This window comes from Alosa alosa, chromosome 21, assembly GCF_017589495.1.
Source record: "Alosa alosa isolate M-15738 ecotype Scorff River chromosome 21, AALO_Geno_1.1, whole genome shotgun sequence".
Classification (NCBI taxonomy): Eukaryota; Metazoa; Chordata; class Actinopteri; order Clupeiformes; family Clupeidae; genus Alosa; species Alosa alosa.
In genome coordinates this window covers 8422952-8445084 of record NC_063209.1, presented here as the reverse complement: position 1 = coordinate 8445084, position 22133 = coordinate 8422952, and the positions used below count along the sequence as shown (strand labels likewise).

Sequence of the window (22133 nt, the reverse complement as noted above, 5' to 3'; positions counted from 1 at the left end):
GGAAAAGGTTTTACAACGTTTTTGCAGCTATGCAAACCAGTATCAAGATGATAATGTGGTATGATGACATACATAGTAGACCATATCATTTACAATTATTTTGGATACAGCAATACAATAAAATAAAATAAAACACACCTTTCATTTGTTTCAGACGTTCAGAATATGTTCAGAATAAAGTGCTAACCAAGTTCTTTAAAACACGTCTTTAGGCCTGCTTTAAACAATGTGGAAAAGGTTAAGATAATTTAGCTTTGCTGTATGATAAAAAATTCTTGATATGAGGCACACACAAAAAAAAAAAGTATCCATGAAGATCATGATCATTTGAATTTATATTTCATTGCTAATTACTAGTTTGGTGACAGATCATAGCAGTATTGCAATTGAAATCTTTTTAATAATGTTAGCTGAAACTTAGGAAGTAACTGGGGCCTTGGGCCCAGATATGTATATCTATGTGTTTTGTTTCAGGTGCAATCAGTGATCAAAAGGGGGAGCCTTACAGACTCTACTTTTTTCCTATTTCTTTTGTCTATTGTTTTTCCCCCGCCCTTAAACTGTTTGGTTAATGTTTTTACCACTGGTACTCTGTGGTATGTAAACTTTTCTTCACACCCTGTGAGAAATCAAGACAGTCAGGGTCACTTTTATACATGTAACCATGTTGTTACATTTGATTCATTTCCTTTATTGGGTTCTATTTGAAAATTGCTGAGAGACATTTCTTATGTGTTTTGGTTTTATATTCAGCTTTGCCTAAGTATTATATACATGGTAAAGAGACACAATTACTGCATTACTCTAAGTTAATTAGTAGGCTCATCCTGATTCAATCAGAATGTGTGCTATTGTTTGGTGTCAAAGGCTTCAAGTCTTTTAAAGGGGGACTTGAGAGCATTGGATTCAGAACTTATTATTTTTATATACATGTGATTTAGGTCCTGATGCCTCTATATCCCATAATCTGAAAAAGGTGGTACACCAATGGGATTATCCCAACCTGATATAGAAATTATATAGACGAGTTTCTGAAGTTTAGAGGGATTGACCAAATATATTCTTTTTGATTTACTGTGGTTGTTATTGTACACCAATCATGTGTAGCTATTTTTCATGACTTATGGAGAAATCAGTTAAATCATATATCTAGTCATGTACCTGCTTATTTGGATCTGACTAACTTTAATGAAACAAGTGTATAATCATTTATATTTTATATAGTGACATTATTTGATTAAATGTTCCAGCCATAAAGGCTGAAAAAGGGGGACTGAGAGAAAGTGAAATAGAACATTATGTCCAATATTCCAATATGTGGTTTAATGTTCTGCATTTCATTAGTGGGTCACTTTGATACTAAAAAGTATGATTCTATGTAATGACTGTATGATATCTGTACTGCCCCTGTGTATATCTCTGTGTGACTGTGTTTAGAGATAAGCAGGAATATTATGACTTTGCAGTGTTTCACTGTTCTGCATGGCTGCGTCAGTAGCTGTCTGCCTGGATTGCCAGGCTGCCACTAATCAGGGTCTGATTCAGTGTAGTCCACGTGAGATGGGATGACCAACGCCATCTCCGTCAGCCTGGAAGGATACTTAATTGCCTGATAACTTTGGGTTTGTGTCATTAAGGGAAAACTGGTTCAACCACCCAAAGTGTATTGCTGATACATTTTGGACTGTACCATGAAGGGAAAACTAATTTAACCACCTAAACCATATATTATCTGAAAGCTACTAACATGGGCTGACATTTCCCACCCTCCTCACCACTTTGCTGCACATGCATAACACATTGGGTATAGGTAAATCGGGTGTATGGCTAATACCTTTTGAGCTGTGCCATTTAGGGAAAACTAATAAAACCACACATTGTCTGAAAGCATATATCCTCCTAATGACTTTGCTGCCCATGCATAATACATTGGGCAAAATTGTATTTTGTGTGTTTTTTTAGTGTTCTACTAAGGTTCAGCTGTGAGTCCCAGATGTCCATTATGCATTGCTGTGTTATAGACACATATAGCTATCAGAAAAAGCTGTGTGCTGAGTGTGTTTCACTAATTCACGGATTGGGATAAATGCAGAGACCAAATTTCCCTCACAGGATCAAAAGAGTGTATATACTTATACTATACATATTTAAAATAATGTTCGGTGCCCTCAATTGGCACCAATCAGACCAAAATATGCCTCATGGACTAAGGGGAAGAGAAATGTTTAAAATGAGTACATACAGTGTACACATTTTGCCAAACAATGTTTTAAATGTGTGGTATAAAAACACATCTCACCTGAGCTAATTCAGTGTTGTCAAGTAGATCGTGATGGTCATTTGCAGAGAGTGAGGATTTTCTAAGTGTTTGATCAGCGAGTAGTGTTCCATCGTTGTAAGACCTTGCAAACTTGAAATCACTGGTGCGCGACCCCGTTGTCAAGTATGCGTCATAATTACAGGTACTGCGGAGAGTTCCTACGCCATCTGCGTCTGCGTAACTTGGGGGTAGATAAGCGCTGGGAATGGCCAAGGTGCCATCAAACAACAGTCTGGGCTTTCTCCTGTGGCAAAACCTCACTGCCATAACGATGATAATGAAAGTCAGGAAGAAAGTGGACACGGACACAAGCGCAATGATCAAATAAGAAGTGAGTTTGGAGCTGCCCTCGCCATTTGACATGTCTTTCAGTTCAGGTAAATCCGCCAAGTTATCCGATATAAGCAAATGCACGGTGCATGTTGCAGAAAGAGCTGGTTGTCCGTTATCTTTTACGGAAACAACAAAGCTATGTTTCATAGGATCAGACTCTGAGAATGTCTCTCTGCGTCCGTATCTCTCCACTGTGGACGCCTACAACGAACAGGCCTGAGTCAGAGGACTTGAGGATTTGATAAGAAAGCCACGCGTTCTGCCCAGAATCAGCATCCACTGCAATCACCTTGGACACCAGAGAGTTTGCGAGAGTAGTTTTGGGCAGAATTTCGGTTACAATAGAGTTGCCCTCCGGAGATGGATAGAGTATCTGGGGAGAATTATCATTTTCATCCGTTATAAAGACATTGACCGACACGTTACTGCTGAGTGGGGGAGAGCCATTATCTCTTGCCATTACTTTAATTGTGAAACGTTTAAACTGTTCGTAATCAAATGGTCTCACTGCGTGAATAGTGCCTGTGTCGCCATTTATGGATACGAAAGTGGACACCGGCGCACCATTGATCTCTCCAGGTAACAGAGAATATATCACTGTGCCGTTTTGTCTCCAGTCGGGGTCTTTTGCACTTACAGAGCACAGAGATGACCCGGGCTTGTTGTTTTCTCGGATACTGGCGTGATAAATATTTTGGTCAAACTCAGGCGGATTGTCGTTAACATCCGCCACAGACAGGTGCACTGTTTTAGAGGAGGACAAAGGTGGGGTGCCTTCATCGGTAGCGGTTAAGGTGATGTTGTAATCAGACTGACGTTCACGATCCAGTGCGACTGTAGTGACTAGTGTAAAGTAATTTTTCACAGATGGCACAAGTTTGAAAGGCGCATCTTGCTGAATGGTGCAGCGAACCTTTTTGTTATTTTCAGAATCTCTGTCCTGCACGTTCACAATGCCGATCTCAGCGCCTGGTGGTGTATTCTCAGGGATGGGATTGTTCAAAGATTTTAAAAGTATTATGGGGGCATTATCATTGACATCTAATATGTCAATAATTACTTTCGCATCTGAGGATAGACCGGTAGATCTTTACCTTCAACAATGATTTCATATTTTGCATCTTTCTCAAAGTCTATTGGCCCAATTATTCTCATTTCACCGGTTTCAGGGTTCAGGGAAAATACGCTTTCAGCTTTCTCTGACAAATGACCAAATTCGTATGTTACTTTACCATTAAGCCCCTCGTCTTCATCAGAAGCGCTTACCGTTAAAACGAGGGTATCTAAAGGCGAGTTTTCAGGTACACTAACTCTGTAGGCCCCTGACTAAACACCGGGGAGTTGTCATTCGCGTCAAGCACTGAGACTTGTATGGCTATAGTGCCTGATCTCGGTGGAGTCCCGCCATCAGCGGCAGTAAGAGTGAGCGCAACCTCACGCTGCTGCTCTCGATCGAGCTCCTTATCCAAAACCAATTCAACATTCTTCCTTCCGTCTACATTGGAATTTACCGAAAGAGTAAAATATTCGTTTCTCTGCAGTGAGTAGCTTTGAACTGCATTCTGTCCTATATCTGCATCTTGCGCTTCATTTACACGAAAGCGAGCTCCTTTAACCGCGGATTCTCTTATTTCTAACTTAATAGTATCCTTTGAGAAGAATGGCGAATTGTCGTTAATATCTTGAATCTGGACCGTAATGCGATGTAACTCTAATGGGTTCTCTAGCATTAATTCAAATTCAAGAACACACGAGACTGTTTCAGAACATAGCTCTTCTCGGTCGATTCTTTCTTTGACAATCAAATCCCCAGTTCTCAGATTTATGCTGCAATATGGCTTGCTATTGTCTTCTGTATCAATACGAACCTTACGGGCTGCCAACTGATTAGCATCGAGTCGCAGGTCTTTAGCTACATTTCCAACAACAAATCCCGTTTTCATTTCCTCCGGAATAGAATAGCTCATGTCTCCGCTTGTGCTCTGCGCCATCAGTGAGCATGACAATACGAACAGCAGACGCATGGCCGACCACCCTTTGTGCCCCATTGTACACAGCACATCACTACAATCCACTCATCTGCAAAAGAAAATGAGAATTACAAGACAATATATTCCAGAGTGCGCTAAAATACCACGGATGCACGGAGCCTGTTCGTTTTAGGGTATCCGGATACAGCGGACAGGCGCCGGTTTTGCTCTGATTACTTTGGAACGTAGACTGGTTAAAGACGAAGGTTATGTGTACGTCAACTCTAGTATTAGTGAACAGCGACACTCAGAGCTTAAAAAGTAAAGTACACGTTTTTGAATACAGAAAATACGAATTCGTTACCAGAACTAAAAAGTTTCTCAACACTCCGCAACATTCAACAGTTTCTGGAGAGGTAGGGCAACCATACATATGTAGAGGCTATTAAGGAGTTTAAAAGAACTACGAACCAAAAACCAATAATTTCACTCTCTCCAATTGCACACAATTGATGGATAGGGGAGAACAATGTTAAAAAATACAAGTGTTGATTGACAGGTAAATAAATGAGCAAAATCACATATCTACTATTAACCAATAGCAATTAATGCGGATCTCTATGTAAAGGGAATTGTGACATTTGATATCAAGCACCATTAGTGCCACTATGAAGTCTTGAAACATGAAAGTTGATTGAAGATCTCGCAAATATAGCCAGATCTCGCCCCCGCGCGCGCGCGCGCGCACGCACACACACACACACACACACACACACACACACGGCTTGACTTGGCAATCAGTTGTCTGTAGGCTTGGCAGTTTTAAGCATTTCGTCAGCCAGTGTGTGCATCACAATTATTCAAGCGTAGAATGTAAACATTTTAGAATTAACAGCATTACCTGTGCCGAATCGATGGACTCAAACAGGCTGTCATGATTAACAGACGCAGACTTTTTCAGAGTCATGTCTGCCGGCAGAGTCCCATCATTGTAGCATCTGGTGAACTTAAAGTCGCTAGTGCGAGAGCCTGTAGTCAGATACGCGTCATAATTGTAAGCACTGCGTAAAGTTCCTGTGCCGTCGATGTCTGCGTAATTTGGAGGCAAATATGCACTGGGGATAGCCAGTGCGCCATCAAACAACATCCGGGGCTTTTTCCTATGGCAAAACTTCACTGCCAGGGTAATGATGATAAACGTGATGAAAAAAGTGGTCACGGACACGAGCGCAATGATTAAATAAGTTGTGAGCTTGGAGCTGCTCTCATCCGTTGACATGTCCTTCAGTTCAGGAACTTCAGACAAGTTATCTGAAATAAGTAAGTACACCGTACACGTTGCAGAGAGAGGAGGCTGTCCGTTATCTTTCACTGACACCACAAGGGTCTGTTTCACAGCGTCAGATTCAGACACATCTCTCTGCGTTCTAATCTCTCCGCTGTGGACACCCATGGCAAAAAGTCCCGGATCAGTCGACTTGACTATGTGATATGACAGCCACGCGTTCTGCCCAGAGTCAGCATCCACAGCAATGACTTTGGAGACCAGAGAGTTTCCCTGTAAAGCCCTGGGCACCATTTCGGTCATTAGGGACTTTCCTTCGGGCGATGGATATAATATCTGCGGAGAGTTATCATTTATATCTGTGATAAAGATATTCACGGTCGCGTTACTGCTGAGTGGGGGCGAACCGTTGTCTCTGGCTAAAACATACACTTTGAAGCTTTGTAACTTCTCATAATCAAAGGACTTGGATGTATGAACCACTCCTGTATCTCCGTTAATAGAAAACAACGAGTTAACCGGGATTCCATTCACATCACCGGGCAAAAGAGAGTAAAACACCGTGCCGTTTTGTCGCCAGTCTGGATCGGATGCTGTCACCGTGCATACAGACGAGCCTGGTTTGTTGTTCTCCGGTATCTGAGCACGATAGGACTGAAGCTTAAATGCAGGTGGGTTATCATTTACATCCCCAACAGAAAACTGCACGGTTTTGGAGGATGATAGGGGTGGAGTACCTTCGTCGGTTGCAGTTATTGTAATATTATAATCGGCGACAAGCTCGCGGTCCAGTTCACTCGTTGTTACCAGAGAAAAAAATTTTTAATTGACGGCATAAGTCTAAAAGGCACATTTTCCGGAATGAAACAGCGGACCTTTCTGTTATTGCCAGAGTCTCGGTCCTGTACACTAATTATGGCAACCTCTGTACCGGGAGGTTCGTTCTCGGGGAGGGGGTTGTTGAGAGATTTCAGAAAAATAACTGGAGCGTTGTCATTAACATCGATGATGTCTACAACTACTTTAGCGTCTGTTGAGAGTCCAGATCCATCTTTAGCTTCGACGAGTATTTCATATGTCGATTCATCCTCAAAATCAATCGGACCGATTACCTTGATTTGACCCGTTTTTGTGTTCAAAGAAAATGATCCACGGGCCTTGTTAGATAAAAGACTGAATTCATAAAAAACTTCACCATTGGCTCCGTCATCTGCATCCGTCGCATTAACTGTGGTTACCAATGTGTCTAAAGGTGAGTTTTCTGGCAGACTAGCTTTGTAAACACTCTGACTAAACAAAGGGGCATTGTCGTTTGCATCAAGCACAGTGATGTGTATAGCTACTGTACCTGATTTCGGCGGATTGCCTCCGTCAACAGCGGTAAGGATTAATGCTACCTCATCCTGCTGTTCGCGGTCAAGTTCTTTATCTAACACTAATTCCACGTTTTTCCTTCCGTTTTCATTTGTATTTACAGTCAGGGTGAAGTGATTATTTCTTTGTAACGTGTACGTCTGAACCGAGTTCTTTCCTATATCTGCATCGTGTGCTTCATTCACTCGAAAGCGGGCTCCTTTTATTGCAGATTCGCGTATTTCTAGTTTAATAATCTCCTTCGGGAAGAAAGGTGCATTATCATTGATGTCTTCGATTTGGAGTGTTACACGATGCAGTTCCAGGGGACGTTCTAATATTAACTCAAATTTCACAACGCACGAGGCCGCCTTGGAGCAAAGCTCCTCTCGGTCGATTCTTTCTTTCACAACTAGGTCACCAGTTTTCATATTTAAGTCACAATAACGTTTTTTATCTTCCGTATCTATTCGAGCCTTGCGAGCAGCCAGCCTGCCGGCGTCAAGTCCGAGATCTTTAGCTATATTTCCAATCACAGATCCTGGATCCATCTCCTCGGGAAAAGAGTAGCCCACATCTCCAAATGCGCTATGCGCCATGAAAACGGACACAAAAAGAATGCGGCGATAGTCCGATGCTGTTTTGCGTTTCATCCTTATTGCCTGATGGAAATCCCACAAAACAACTTGGGTATAACAGCTTATATATCTACTACTGGAATCTAAAAAACTAGGTATACGGTCATATAGCGCAGTAAGATTCTTCAGCACCGAGACGAGACATTTCACAGACGTGAATGGGCGGAGATGCACACGAAACACATAATACACATCACAGTTACACATGCTGGTGAACAGCGACACTGTGAGTTGTAAATGACAAAGTGCATTGCCAGTTTGTACCTCAGCACCTGTCTGGCTGATCAATCAAAATTTCTCAGACTTTGGCATCTCTATACATCTCTATAAATGCATGGAAGCCATCGGTTACATTGTTAAAGATGTGCCATTTCTCGGAAACTCTGAAAACGGCACATATTAAACAACACGAATAATACGCAGACAGTAAAGCAGGAAATAAACATTCCGCAGGTAGTAGTTGCAAGACTACATATCCATGTTAATATCTTTAACTTTAGATGAAAAACAGAACACCGACGGAACAACTGCAGGACTACTAAATAAATCAAAACGTCATTGAAAGAAGCACAGTGCTCTCTGACACCTGCTATGGAACACACTATACAGAATACAATACACACTGACAGAATACAGTTCGACATGAAAGCATGGTATGTATTAACCAGAATCAATGGTTGAACATGAATTTTCAAATCTTCCTAAACTCTGACAGAATACAATTCGACATAAAATCATGGTATGTATTAACCAGAATCAATGCTTGAATGAAAACCATAATCAATGAATCTCTTTAGACCACAGGCAGCATTTCTCTCTGCTCTCTCTAATGAAAGACAATACCACCAACTCAGACTTGGAAAAAAAAAATTCTAAAATATGATAAGAAACTGAAAATAGGGGGGCACAGGCCGGTACTTATTTGAGAATTGAACAAATTAAATGACTGAAAATTACCTGTAGTGGATCAGTGGTGTCAAGCAAGTCGTCGCATCTGTTTAATGTAGATGTTTTCAATGTCAGGTCAGCTTGCAGCGTCCCATCGTTGTAAGATCTGGCAAATTTAAAGTCACTGGTGCGCGATCCCGTGGTGAGATATGCGTCATAATTATAAACACTGCGCAGAGTTCCTGTGCCATCCACGTCTGCGTAATTTGGAGGCAAATACGCACTGGGGATAGCCAGGGCGCCATCAAACAACATTCTGGGCTTTCTCCTGTGGCAAAACCTCACTGCAAGAATAATTATGAAGGTAAGGAAGAATGTAGATATTGACACTAGCGCAATGATCAAATAAGTGGTGAGCTTGGAACTGCCGTCCGCGGAGGCCATGTCTTTAAGTTCAGGAACTTCGGCCAAATTGTCTGATATAAGTAGATTTACGGTACACGTGGCAGACATAGGTGGTTGTCCATTGTCTCTCACAGACACAACAAGAGTCTGTTTCATGGCGTCAGATTCAGAAATGTCTCTCTGCGTCCTGATCTCTCCACTGTGGACACCGATGGTAAAAAGTCCCGGATCAGTCGACTTCACAATGTGATATGACAGCCACGCGTTCTGCCCTGAATCAGCGTCCACAGCTATCACCTTAGAAACTAAAGAGTTTGCCTGTACAGCTGTAGGCACCATCTCAGTCATGAACGTATTTCCCTCTGGTATGGGGTACAATATCTGCGGAATATTGTCGTTCATATCTGACAACAGGACACGTACAGTCACGTTGCTGCTGAGTGGCGGAGAGCCGTTGTCTCTGGCCATCACCTGAACTTTAAAACTTTTGAATTTCTCGTAATCAAATGACCTGACGGTATGGATTACTCCAGTGTCTCCATTTACAGACACTAAATCAGAAGCTGGAGTGCCATGTATTTCGCCGGGCAACAGAGAGTATATCACAGTGCCATTTTGTCTCCAGTCGGGATCTCTGGCAGTTACCGAACAAAGTGAGGAACCTGGGTTGTTGTTTTCATTTACATATGTGCTATATGACTGCTGCTCAAACACTGGGGGATTGTCATTAACGTCAGCAACAGAAAACTGTAGAACTTTAGAGGAAGACAGTGACGGTGAACCTTGGTCCGTTGCAGTTATAGTAATGTTGTAATCAGATAACACTTCCCTATCAAGTTCTGCTGTGGTCACCAGTGAATAATAATTAGTGATCGATGGCAGGAGTTGGAAAGGGACATTATGCTGGATGAGACAGCGTACCTGCCCGTTCTTCTCAGAGTCTACATCCTGCACGTTGATTATGCCAACCTCAGTGCCAGGAGGCGCATTTTCGGGAATTGGGTTATTCAACGACTTGATAAATATAACAGGAGAGTTGTCATTAATGTCTATTATATCTATGACAACTTTAGTGTCCGAAGACAGGCCAAATGCGTCTTTGCCTTCAACGAGAATTTCAAATTTGGTGTCTTCCTCAAAGTCAATTGATCCAATAACTCTGATCTCACCAGAAACTGTGTCCAAAGAAAAAGCGCTTCTAGCTTTGCTAGACACCCGACTAAATTCATATGTGACTTCGCCATTAGGGCCATCGTCTACATCAGTCGCGGTTACAGTAAGCACTACTGTATCCACAGGGGAGTTTTCGGATAGACTTGCTTCATATATATCCTGACTGAACACTGGAGCGTTGTCATTGGCGTCAAGAACTGTGACGTGTATGGCTATGGTGCCTGACCTCGGCGGACTTCCACCATCAGAGGCAGTAAGAATTACCGTTACTTCCTCCTGTTGTTCACGATCTAGTTCCTTATTTAAAACCAATTCAATAGTCTTTCTTCCGCTTGCATTGGGATTTACAGACAGAGTGAAATACTCATTTCTCTGCAATGCATAGTTTTGAACCGCATTCTGTCCTATGTCTGCATCGTGTGCTTCATTAACACGAAAGCGAGCTCCTTTGTATGCAGACTCGCGTATTTCAAATGTGATCATATTCTTTGGGAAAATAGGCGAGTTATCATTGATATCCTGAATTTGAAGTGTAAAACGATGAAGCTCCAAAGGACGTTCTAACACTAATTCAAATTTAAGCAGACACGAAGCCTTTTCTGAACATAGCTCCTCTCGGTCAATTCGTTCGTTCACCGTCAACTCCCCAGTTCTCAGGTTTATGTCGCAATAACGCTTGTTGTTACCTGCAGCATCAATCCGAGCATTACGAACAGAGAGCTTATTCACATCCAGTCCGAAATCTTTGGCTATATTTCCAAGTACAGACCCGTGCTTCATTTCCTCCGGAACAGAATAGCTCACATCTCCATTTGTGTTGTGCGCCATGAACATTACAAGAGAGACAAAGAACCATGGAGAAGCCGGGAATCCTCTGTATTCCATTATGTGCTACTCGCCTAAATATTCCGTCTCCGTGCTGTACATTCAGTAAAATTAATATTCCAAAAAGAGTTTTCTGACAATAGTCACAAGGACGAAAAGCAGTGTGGTTAACTACGACGATCTGTCAGCCTCTGAATAATGGGTGGGTGAATAAATACAGTTGATCTGTCTCAGCTCCTGGCCTGGTGGACAGCGACACCAGGAGTCTAAAATCTAGACTGAGCAAGATAAAATAAATAATAATAAAAAAAAGTTATTTGCAGCCATAGCGCGAAATTAATGTTGCGCATTTTAGATAGACACATATAAAACGAAACAAATACAACAACCGAATAGACCAATATCACCCAACACGCAATAAGTATTGAAAATCATAGTCAATTTGGAGATTAAAATGTTCTGGGGAAAATCATATAAAGTTCAGAATAAGATAATGAAGTCCCATAAATACCCAGGGAAGCAAAAGCACAATGCGCTTTGAAGGACTAGCAAAGTATTGCAAATGCATTGTCAAAGAATCCCCATGAGAAACTTCCATAAAACACTGAACAGCCATTTCTCACAGATCACCAGTATGAAACAATTACAGTAAGCACAAGTCATTTTACGCATGCGTATTCATCAATCATAGGCAACTCTATGCATTAGAGTGTGTCATGACATGTGCGGGCAACGAGATGCGCATATCTGCAAGTTGGCTATATGGTTAACATAAACAGAGAGGGGTGGGGGTAATTACCTGGACGGTATCGATGGCACCGAGCAAGTCGTCAGATGCAGATTTCTTAAGAGTCATATCAATGGGCATAGTTCCCTCTGTGTATGATCCGACAAACTTGAAGTCACTGGTACGCGACCCCGTGGTCAAATACGCGTCGTAGTTGTATGCACTGCGAAGTGTTCCAGTTCCATCCACATCTGCGTAATTGGGAGGGAGATACGCACTGGGGATCGCCACAGCTCCATCAAACAATAGTCTGGGTCTTTTTCTGCGACAAAACTTCACAGCCAAAGTGATGATAATAAAGGTAAGGAAAAACGTCGACACAGAGACGAGTGCAATTATCAAATAAGTTGTGAGTTTGGAGCCGTCGTCATAAGACATAGCTTTCAGTTCTGGGACTTCAATCAAGTTGTCCGAAATAAGTAAATGCACAGTACAAGACGCTGAAAGAGAGGGCTGTCCATTATCTTTCACGGAGACGACAAGACTCTGCTTCATTGTGTCAGATACAGACACGTCTCTCTGCGTCCGGATCTCTCCACTGTGGACACCGATTATAAAGAGTCCAGGGTCAGAGGCCTTTGTAATATGATAGGAGAGCCACGAGTTCTGCCCTGAGTCTGCATCCACCGCGATGACTTTGGACACAATGGAGTTCGCCTGCGCAGCTTTGGGCACCATCTCGGTCATGAGTGATTTGCCGTCCGGAGTTGGATATAATATCTGTGGAGAGTTATCGTTCTCGTCCTTCACATGGACACGCACGGTCACATTACTACTGAGTGGAGGAGAGCCGTTGTCTCGGGCGAGCACATGAACACTGAACATCTTAACCTGCTCGTAATCAAACGACCTGACAGCATGAATAACCCCAGTGTCTCCGTTAATTAATACAAAGGAGGACAAAGGCACACCATTGATCTGACCAGGTAAAAGTGAATACGTCACTGTGCCGTTTTGTCTCCAATCCGGATCTTTTGCGACTACAATACAAATTGAGGTGCCTGGTTTATTATTCTCGGTCACTAAAGCACTATATAATTGCTGGTCAAACGCAGGTGCATTATCATTCACGTCTGCAACGAATATCTGGATGCTGGAGGAGGTAGACAGTGGGGGAGAGCCATCGTCTGTAGCCATTACAGTTATATTGTAATTAGACACTACTTCACGGTCTAATGCGCCTGTAGTGACCAACGAAAAATATTTTTTAATTGATGGAACGAGTTTAAATGGCACGTTGTTAAGGATGGAGCAGCGAACCTGACTGCTCGCTACTGAGTCTCTGTCCTGCACGTTTATAATGCCCACCTCTGTTCCTGGTGCTACATTTTCGGCAACGGGGCTGTACAGGGACTTAACAAATATCATAGGTGCGTTATCATTAACATCAGTGATTTCTATAATCACTTTAGTATAAGACGCTAAGCCTGACCCGTCTTTAGCTTGAACATGTAGCTCATAGGAATTTTCATCTTCGTAATCAACCGGACCTGTCACTAATATATCTCCTGTTTTAGCATCAAGGGAGAATAAATTTACAACATCGTCGGACAAATGACCAAACTCATATGTCACTTCTCCATTGGCTCCGTTGTCGGCATCGGTGGCGCTCACAGTAACCACTACGGAATTTAAAGGAGTGTTTTCAGGCAGAGTGACTGTATAAAGGTCATGACTGAATACAGGAGCGTTGTCATTAGCGTCTAGCACTGTAACATGAATAGCTACGGTACCTGACCTCGGTGGAATCCCACCATCAGTGGCTGTAAGAATTAATACAACCTCTTCCTGCTGCTCACGATCCAGCTCTTTGTCTAACACCAGCTCGCCATATTTATCTCCGTATGTACTAGAGTGCACTTTCAACACAAAGTGATCATTCTTCTGAAGCGAGTAGCTCTTCACGGAGTTCTCTCCAATGTCTGCGTCACCGGCTGGGTCCAGTAAGAAATGTGCACCTCTAACAGCTGACTCTTGTATTTCAAAATTGATCACATCATTCTTAAATATGGGGGGGTTATCGTTTATGTCTTGAATGTGAAGATTAATCCGATGCAACTCCAGTGGATTCTCCAAAACTAGCTCTTGCTTTATAACACACGAAGCCTTCTTTCCACATAGTCCATCTCTGTCGATCCTTTCGACTACAGTCAAATCCCCAGTTATTCGATTCACATCGCAATAACGTTTGCGGTTATCTTCTGTATCAACACGAGGGTTACGAGCTGATAACTTGCTGATGTCCAAACCAATATCTTTGGCTATGTTTGCAATCACATACCCACGTTTTGTCTCCTCTGGAAAAGAATAACTCACATCACTGGCAACGGATTGCGACATTAAAACCAAGACAAAAAGACCGAGCATCGCGCCATTCCTAGGAATTACTCGGCTATCCATTTCGAAAGCCGCTGTTACCTTTCCAGCTATGATCTCACAAAATACAATACTGGAAATGGCACTGATGTAGCAAAAAAACATCAACGCCGTCGTATGACAATGCGCCTGAAAGTGATTTTGTGCACGCTTATGGCCGATGTGGGTGGAAAAGTGCTGCTCCCATTTGCCTTTGCTAGTGCACAGCGCCGCTTCGAGGATCCAAACAAAACTGCTTAAACACACTATGTTAAGTTCGTAAACATTAGTTATACTTTTACATTTCATGCTGTGATATATTAGACAGAATAGAAAAAAACAGTGTTCTTTTTTGTTACAAAAACAACAACAAAAACACTGCATGATTCACCTTCAAACGTTTAAAAAGTCCTCCGCGGTCTACACAGACATAATCAGATGTAAGGTGACATGAGAAAATTACAGAACTGACCTCTTAATAAGATCGCGTTTTTACAATAATCTAATGTTTTTTTATCAACAAGTGGTCAACTCTTGGTGATCCTATAACGCCTCCCACCCCTTACAAAATATGCTAATAAAGCAAAATAGCTTCTTTAGCAACCGATTTAATGATGAATGATGTAGGAGGTATTTTCTGGCAAGTGACATCAGACATGTATATTCCATCTGCTAATACCGGTGAAAACTGAATCAATTTAGCAGACACATCTAGCTGTTCTGTACACTTATCTACACAACACCACCACCACCACCAACAACAACAACAACAACAACAAAGGTGCAGAATCCACCCTTAAAACAGTAGATTATTAGGGGGAGATGTTTCCTCCATATTTGACTCTCGAGCCTAAAACTAAAAAAAGTCTAAAACTAAAAAAAAAAGTTTCACAAAATAATATAAAGGCACTATACCTGAGCAGGCATGTCGGGATCGTGGAAGAGCTCAGCACTGTGATCAACAGCAGATGTGGGCGATTTTTTCGATGTCAAGGTGGAGGAAGGAATTGTCATTGTTCCGTAATTGTAAGACGTAACAAACTTAAAGTCACTTGTGTGCGACCCCGTAGTCATGTATGTGTCATAATTGTAACCACTGCGTAAAGTTCCGGTGCCATCCACATCTGCGTAATTTGGAGGAAAATACGCGCTGGGGATAGCGACTGCTCCATCAAACAGCAGTGTTGGCTTTGCTCGACGGCAAAATCGTACCGCCACAGTGACAATGACAAAAGTGAGGAAAAAGGTGGAAACGGAGACAAGTGCGATAATCAAGTAATATGTAAGTTTGGAATCACTTTCAGCATATCTGTCGTTTATCTCGGGGATCTCTGCCAAATTGTCTGAGATGATTACATTTAGGGCGCAAGTTGCAGAGAGAGTGGGCTGTCCGTTATCCCGCACTGAGACAATAAGATTCTGTTTCATGGCATCCTTTTCGGAAATGTCTCTCTGCATTCTGATTTCTCCACTGTGGACACCGATAGTGAATAGTCCTGGATCAGAAGATTTAATTATCTCATACGAGAGCCATGCGTTTTGTCCCGAGTCTGCGTCTACGGCAATTATTTTGGATATCAAAGACCCCACGAGCACTGTTTTTGGCACCAATTCAGTCATTAAAGCACTCCCCTGCGGAGTCGGATATAATATTTGCGGAGGATTGTCGTTTTCATCTGTAATCAAAACATTGACAGTCACGTTGCTACTAAGCGGCGGCGAGCCACTGTCTCTTGCTATGACACAAACTTTGAAACTTTTGTAATGTTCATAATCGAATGCTCTGCCAGCATGAATGAGCCCCGTGTCCGCATTGATGGATAAAAGCTGAGACATAGGAACGCCATTCACCTCCCCTGTTGATAAAGAATACATAATGGTGCCGTTCTGTCTCCAGTCCGGGTCACTGGCCTTTACTGAACACACCGAAGAGCCAGGTTTGTTATTTTCTGCTACTTGTGCAGTATATGAAAGCTTATCAAAGACAGGTGCGTTGTCGTTCACATCGGCAACAGACAGGCGTACAGTTTTTGCAGAAGATAAGGGAGGAGACCCCGCATCATTCGCAATTACAGTGAAATTATATTCAGATACTAGTTCACGGTCCAACGCACCTGTAGTGACCAGCGAATAGTAGTTTTTGATAGACGGAATGAGTTTAAACGGAACATTTTCTTGGATGCTGCAACGCACCCGTCTGTTCTTGTCAGAGTCTCTGTCCTGTACATGTATAATTCCCACCTCCGTGTCAGGAGACACATCTTCAGGGATGTGATTATTCAGAGACTGCAAAACGATAGTCGGTGCGTTATCGTTTAAATCTGTTATTTCTATCACAACTCGTGCATCTGTGGAAAGTCCAAAACCATCCTTTCCCTCAATCCGCATTTCATATTTTTGTTCGTCTTCAAAATCGACTGTGCCGATAACTTTGATTTCACCTGTGACTGAGTCCAGTGAAAATATCTTTCTCGCTTTACTTGAAATACGACTGAATTCATACGATACTTCCCCGTTAAGTCCCTGGTCTGCATCAGTCGCACTAACTTTCACCACAACAGAATTCAGAGGAGCATTTTCAGGTAGGCTTGCTTTATAAACCTCTTGGCTGAACACTGGCGGATTATCATTCGCATCCAACACAGTTACATGGATGGCTACAATGCCTGATAGTGGCGGTGTCCCACTATCAAAGGCAGAAAGAACTAATGTTACATCCTGTTGTTGTTCTCGATCAAGCTCCTTGTCTAACACCGATTCAATGTTTTTACCTCCGTCTTTGTTTGGATTAACAGATAACACAAAATGACTATTCTTTTCCAATGTGTAGCCAGTCACTGCTGTCCACTGCTGTCACTGTCTGTCCAACGTCTACATCGTGTGCTTCGTTTACACGAAACCTAGCGCCTTTATCGGCATTTTCACTTATTTCAAGCTTAATCGAATCCTTCGGAAATATGGGCGAATTATCGTTGATATCTTGAATCTGAAATGTAACACGATGCAACTCTAATGGTGTTTCAAGCATTAACTCCAATCTAAGCAGACACGTCAGTTTTTCAAGACAAAGCTCCTCTCTATCGACTCTGTCGGCTACAATAAACTCTCCCGTCCTCAGATTTAAATCACAACATTGTTTACGATCCTCCTCGGAGACTAATCGAGCCTTACGAGCGGTCACATCCAGTCCGAGGTCCTTAGCTATGTTTCCAATGACATATCCGCGTTTCATCTCCTCCGAAAGGAATAGCTCAGTTCTGCATGCACGGTGGTAGCCATGAGAGCGAAGGTGATCAGCGCCAATAATCCAGACAATGGCGGTCCTCTATGCACCATTATTGTATACATCCTAATTTTATGACTCAAAAACACAAAACGTTTTGCTAATACCGTCTGATTATACAAAACGCAGACCGAACACAGGACTCGGTACGGTTTTACAAGATGCGGATTCCCTGATGCGGACAATAGGGTGGAGAGCACTCCTTCCTCTCTGAGCTGGCGAACAGCGACGCTGTGAGTTCCATCACAAAACTGCAGAATGCAAGATCAGTTTAAGTGTCAAAGTGTCCCAACAATATTTCCCAAACCCAAAACAAGCCAAAGTTAAAGTCATCTTTCAGGTAAGGACATCGAACGTTCTACGCAGTGAAAAAAAAATGGTCATGGAAATGATAGTCACATTTGACACACAAGATTATGCAAAAATAAGATATCAATAGTCAAATAAGGTTTTAACTTCAGACGTCTAACGTTTAACTTCAGGTGCAAAAAACAGCTGTAAATTCAACATGAAATTTCAATCCTTCACAAAACCATCATACACCTTTCTGTACACCAACACAACCATTTCAGTATATATTAAACACTATATATTATATTAAACACAAATAGCATTCGTATTTACAATAGCAAGCATGCATAACCAATATTGCGCATTTGGCTACCCTTTCCATTACGCACCACCGTTACGCGCACTGTATCAAGACAATACAACAGTGGCAATGGGTTTTCACTTCAGATATTTTCTAAGAAATGAATTAGATTACCTGACTAAAAACTTCATTGGAGTCAGCAACTTTTAACTGAAACATACCTCGTTGGGTTCGTCAAGAAGGTCGTTTATCGCAGCGGATGGAGATTTTTTCATTGTCAGATCAGCCGGTAGCGTTGCACCATTGTATGAGCTAGCAAACTTGAAGTCGCTTGTGCGTGATCCCGTCGTCATATACCTGTCATAATTGTAACAACTACGAAGAGTTCCTGTGCCATCAACATCTGCATAGTTTGGAGGTAAATAGGCACTCGGTATGGCAACGGCCCCGTCAAATAAAAGTCTTGGTTTTCTCCTACGGCAAAACGTAACAGTCAGTATGATTATCAGGAAGGTAACAAATAAAGTAGACACGGAAACCAAGGCCAAGATCAAATAGGAAGTTAGCTTAGAGCTGCTCTCATCACGAGACATATCCTTTACCTCCGGAATATCAGCCAGGCTATCTGATACAATTAAATACACAACGCATGTTGCAGATAGGGACGGTTTCCCATTGTCTGTCACGGAGACAATAATATTCTGTTTCATAGCATCCGACTCAGCAATGTCCCTTTGGGTCAGGATCTCTCCACTGTGGACGCCAATTGTGAACAGACCCTGATCTGTGGATTTGATGATGTTGTATGAAAGCCAGGAGTTCTGTCCAGAGTCTGCGTCCACGGCAATAACTTTGGACACCAGAGAGCCAGCGTGCGCAGACCTGGGTACCAATTCGGTCATTAATGAGTTTCCCTCCGGTGCTGGATACAATATCTGTGGAGTATTGTCATTCTCATCCATTACGAAGACACTTACAGTGACGTTGCTGCTAAGAGGAGGAGAGCCATTATCCCTGGCAACTACATAAACGTCAAAAGTTTTGAATTGTTCATAATCAAGTGATTTCACTGTATGAATGACTCCCGTGTCTCCATTGATGGACACAAAAGAAGACACCGGGATGCCATTGACCTCAGTGGGTGAGAGGGAGTAGAAAACCGTGCCGTTTTGCCTCCAGTCTGGATCTCTAGCAACTATGGAACATATGGAGGATCCAGGCTTATTATTTTCAGTGATGTGTGCTTTGTACGACTGCTTCTCAAAAACAGGAGGATTGTCATTCACATCAGCAACCGACAATTGCACATATCTAATGGAAGACAGCGATGGCGAGCCCTCATCTGCCGCAGTTACTGTGAAGTTGTAACCAGACACAAGTTCTCGGTCCAAGTCTCCGGTTGTCACCAGAGAGTAATAGTTTTTAATTGATGGCACAAGTTTAAATGGGACTGCTTCATTAATAAAGCAACGGACTCGTTCATTATTCTCAGAGTCTCTGTCCTGCACATTTAGTAAACCCACCTCTGTGCCCGGTGGTACGTTTTCAGGGACAGGATTTATTAACGATTTCAAATATATCACAGGGGCATTATCATTGACATCTGTGACATCAATTATCACAGTACAATACGACACCAGGCCAGCTCCATCCTTCACCTGCACTCTCAACTCATATGACGACTCTTCCTCAAAATCAATCCGGTCCAGTTACTCGAATTTCCCCACTTACAGGATCTAAAGAAAACAATTTCAAATCTTCCTCCGACACGTGACCAAATTCATAACGTACCTCTCCATTTGCTCCAACATCGGCGTCAGTAGCGCTCACTGTCGCCACTACCGTGTCTAAGGGAGAGTTTTCAGGTAGACTGACTTTATAAACAGACTGGCTAAAAACAGGAGCATTGTCATTTGCATCCAGCACGGTTACGTGTATAGCTACAGTGCCTGATCTCGGTGGTACCCCGCCATCAATAGCTGATAGAACTAACGTCAGCTCCTGTTGTTGCTCACGATCAAGCTCTTTATTCAATATTAACTCGCTGTACTTGCCTCCAATACTATTGCTCTGAACACTTTAATGTAAAATGGTCGTTACTTTGTAAAGTATAGCTTTCCACTGCATTCTGTCCGATGTCCGCATCATGCGCCTCCTCCAATAAGAATCGAGCGCCTTTGTCGGCCGATTCTGCAATTTCTAACTCAATCACATCCTTTTTAAAATGAGGGGAATTGTCGTTTACGTCTTGAACATGAAGACTGACACGATGCAATTCCAAAGGGTTTTCCAGCACAAGCTCTTGTTTCAAAACACACGAAGCCTTCTTTCCACAAAGACCATCTCGGTCAATCCTCTCGGCTACGATTAAATCTCCAGTTTTGATGTTGACATTGCTGTAATGTTTCCGATTACTTTCTGCATCAATGCGGGCATTCCGAGCTGACAACATATTCACTGTAAGTCCAAGATCCTTAGCTATATTCCCAATCACGGATCCCTGTTTCATTTCCTCTTGAATGGAATAGCTGACATCCCCATCGGTAGCGCGAGTCAAAAGGACAAGAACGGTGAACAGTAGTTGAATCTGAGCAAAACCTTTGTACTCCATTCTGTAATGAAAACTAATAAAATAATACTAAATATCTTACAGTGCAACAGAAGACCTGTTACTGTATTTGATCAGTATTTCCCTAGGTATATCCACAAGGAATAACGAAACGTCGAAGCGCAGACACCTCTTCGGTAACTACGACACAAAGACAAGCACCCTGGGTGGATACACCAAAAGCTCGTGCAGTAGCTAGCAAACAGCGACACTATGAGATGAATTTAGTTCATTGCAGATCAAATGAGCATTTTAACACAAGTTCAGATGTAGATAATAAATAAAAATTGACATTTAAACGACGAAAGGAAACATTTGATGCTTGAAGGCTTGATTGGGAAAAGAAGAAAACGTATTTGGGCATAATAACTTTACAGTTCAGATATACAGTGTCTTAAAGTATATTAAGGTTGATCAAGAGTAATTGCTTTAGCCAATCCTATTCTGGTAGAGTATTGGATACATATTTTTTAAAAAGGCACCTCCGAATAAGACTGCTGTGTCCACTAATCCTTCAGACACAGACACTTCATAGACACTTGTAGATACTTCAGACTATTAAGTGCTAATGGACAATTAAAAACAGTAGTGAGTGATGATGAAAGGAAGAAGTTAGAAGATGCGGTCTATGTTAACCTTAATGCAAAAAAGAATATGAAAGACATTTGGTCTAATTTATTTTACCTGAGGAGAATCTGTTTCATCACATGGTCCGAATGGATCTTGAGAGGACGTCTTTCGTAAAGTCATATCAGCAGGAAGGGTGCCATCATTGTAGGATCTCACAAATTTAAAGTCACTGGTGCGTGATCCCGTGGTCAAATACGCGTCGTAATTATAAGCGCTGCGGACGCTGCGCAAAGTTCCAGTGCCATCCACGTCAGCGTAATTTGGTGGGAGATAAGCGCTGGGAATGGCCACAGCACCATCAAACAAAAGTCTAGGCTTTCTCCTGTGGCAAAACTTCACAGCCAAAATGATAATGATAAAAGTCAGGAAAAAGGTGGAAACAGAGACAAGCGCGATAATCAAGTAAGTGGTTAGTTTAGATCCAGAGTCTTTCAGCTCAGGAACCTCCGCTAAATTATCTGAAATAAGTAAATACACTGTGCATGTTGCTGACAGAGGGGTCTGACCGTTATCCTTCACGGAGACTATCAAGTTCTGCTTCATCCCATCGTTTTCAGAAATGTCTCTCTGCGTCCTGATCTCTCCACTGTGAGTGCCAATGGTGAAAAGTCCTGCATCAGTAGCTTTAACGATGTGATAAGAAAGCCACGCGTTCTGCCCTGAATCTGCGTCCACTGCAATAACCTTG

The 22133-nt window shown here is 42.3% G+C and overlaps 6 protein-coding genes across 8 annotated transcripts in view; all 6 read right to left on the bottom strand.

Moving 5' to 3' along the window:
* Positions 1 to 22133, bottom strand: part of LOC125286069 (protocadherin beta-15-like) — a 70629-nt gene that overhangs the window by 19935 nt on the left and 28561 nt on the right. The window contains exon 2 of one of the 3 annotated variants that reach the window (XM_048230766.1): positions 18534 to 18582. The exons of the other annotated variants lie outside the window; for them this stretch is intronic. Within the exon in view, the coding sequence (XP_048086723.1) occupies positions 18568 to 18582 (15 nt within the window). The 3' untranslated portion in view covers positions 18534 to 18567. Of the gene's footprint in view, positions 1 to 18533; positions 18583 to 22133 lie in introns of those variants that run through there. 3 annotated transcript variants of the gene reach the window in all.
* LOC125286068 (protocadherin beta-16-like) overlaps positions 1 to 22133 on the bottom strand; it is a gene marked incomplete at its 3' end in the record, with an annotated part of 68151 nt that overhangs the window by 22793 nt on the left and 23225 nt on the right.
* Positions 3860 to 5025, bottom strand: LOC125286083 (protocadherin gamma-B1-like). Its single transcript, XM_048230781.1, has one exon. The coding sequence runs from the start codon at positions 4699 to 4701 to the stop codon at positions 3937 to 3939; it is 765 nt and encodes a 254-aa protein (XP_048086738.1). The 5' UTR covers positions 4702 to 5025; the 3' UTR covers positions 3860 to 3936.
* On the bottom strand, positions 6590 to 8097 carry LOC125286079 (protocadherin beta-15-like). The gene has a single exon (XM_048230775.1). The coding sequence runs from the start codon at positions 7912 to 7914 to the stop codon at positions 6712 to 6714; it is 1203 nt and encodes a 400-aa protein (XP_048086732.1). The 5' UTR covers positions 7915 to 8097; the 3' UTR covers positions 6590 to 6711.
* LOC125286076 (protocadherin beta-15-like) lies at positions 9086 to 14423 on the bottom strand. The gene is made up of 2 exons (XM_048230773.1): positions 11990 to 14423; positions 9086 to 9131 (listed from the first exon to the last, which is right to left on the bottom strand). Exons 1-2 carry the CDS (start codon positions 14375 to 14377, stop codon positions 9129 to 9131), a joined length of 2391 nt encoding a protein of 796 aa, XP_048086730.1. The 5' UTR covers positions 14378 to 14423; the 3' UTR covers positions 9086 to 9128.
* Positions 19824 to 21023, bottom strand: LOC125286081 (protocadherin beta-14-like). Its single transcript, XM_048230777.1, is given in 2 exon segments — positions 19824 to 20286; positions 20288 to 21023. Coding segments are annotated over 2 exon segments (915 nt in total). The 5' UTR covers positions 20819 to 21023; the 3' UTR covers positions 19824 to 19902.

What these genes read in the sequence shown, in the direction of transcription:
- LOC125286083 (XM_048230781.1), bottom strand. Translation starts at nt 4,701, where the DNA reads ATGGGGCACAAAGGGTGGTCGGCCATGCGTCTGCTGTTCGTATTGTCA.
- LOC125286079 (XM_048230775.1), bottom strand. Translation starts at nt 7,914, where the DNA reads ATGAAACGCAAAACAGCATCGGACTATCGCCGCATTCTTTTTGTGTCC.
- LOC125286076 (XM_048230773.1), bottom strand. Translation starts at nt 14,377, where the DNA reads ATGGATAGCCGAGTAATTCCTAGGAATGGCGCGATGCTCGGTCTTTTT.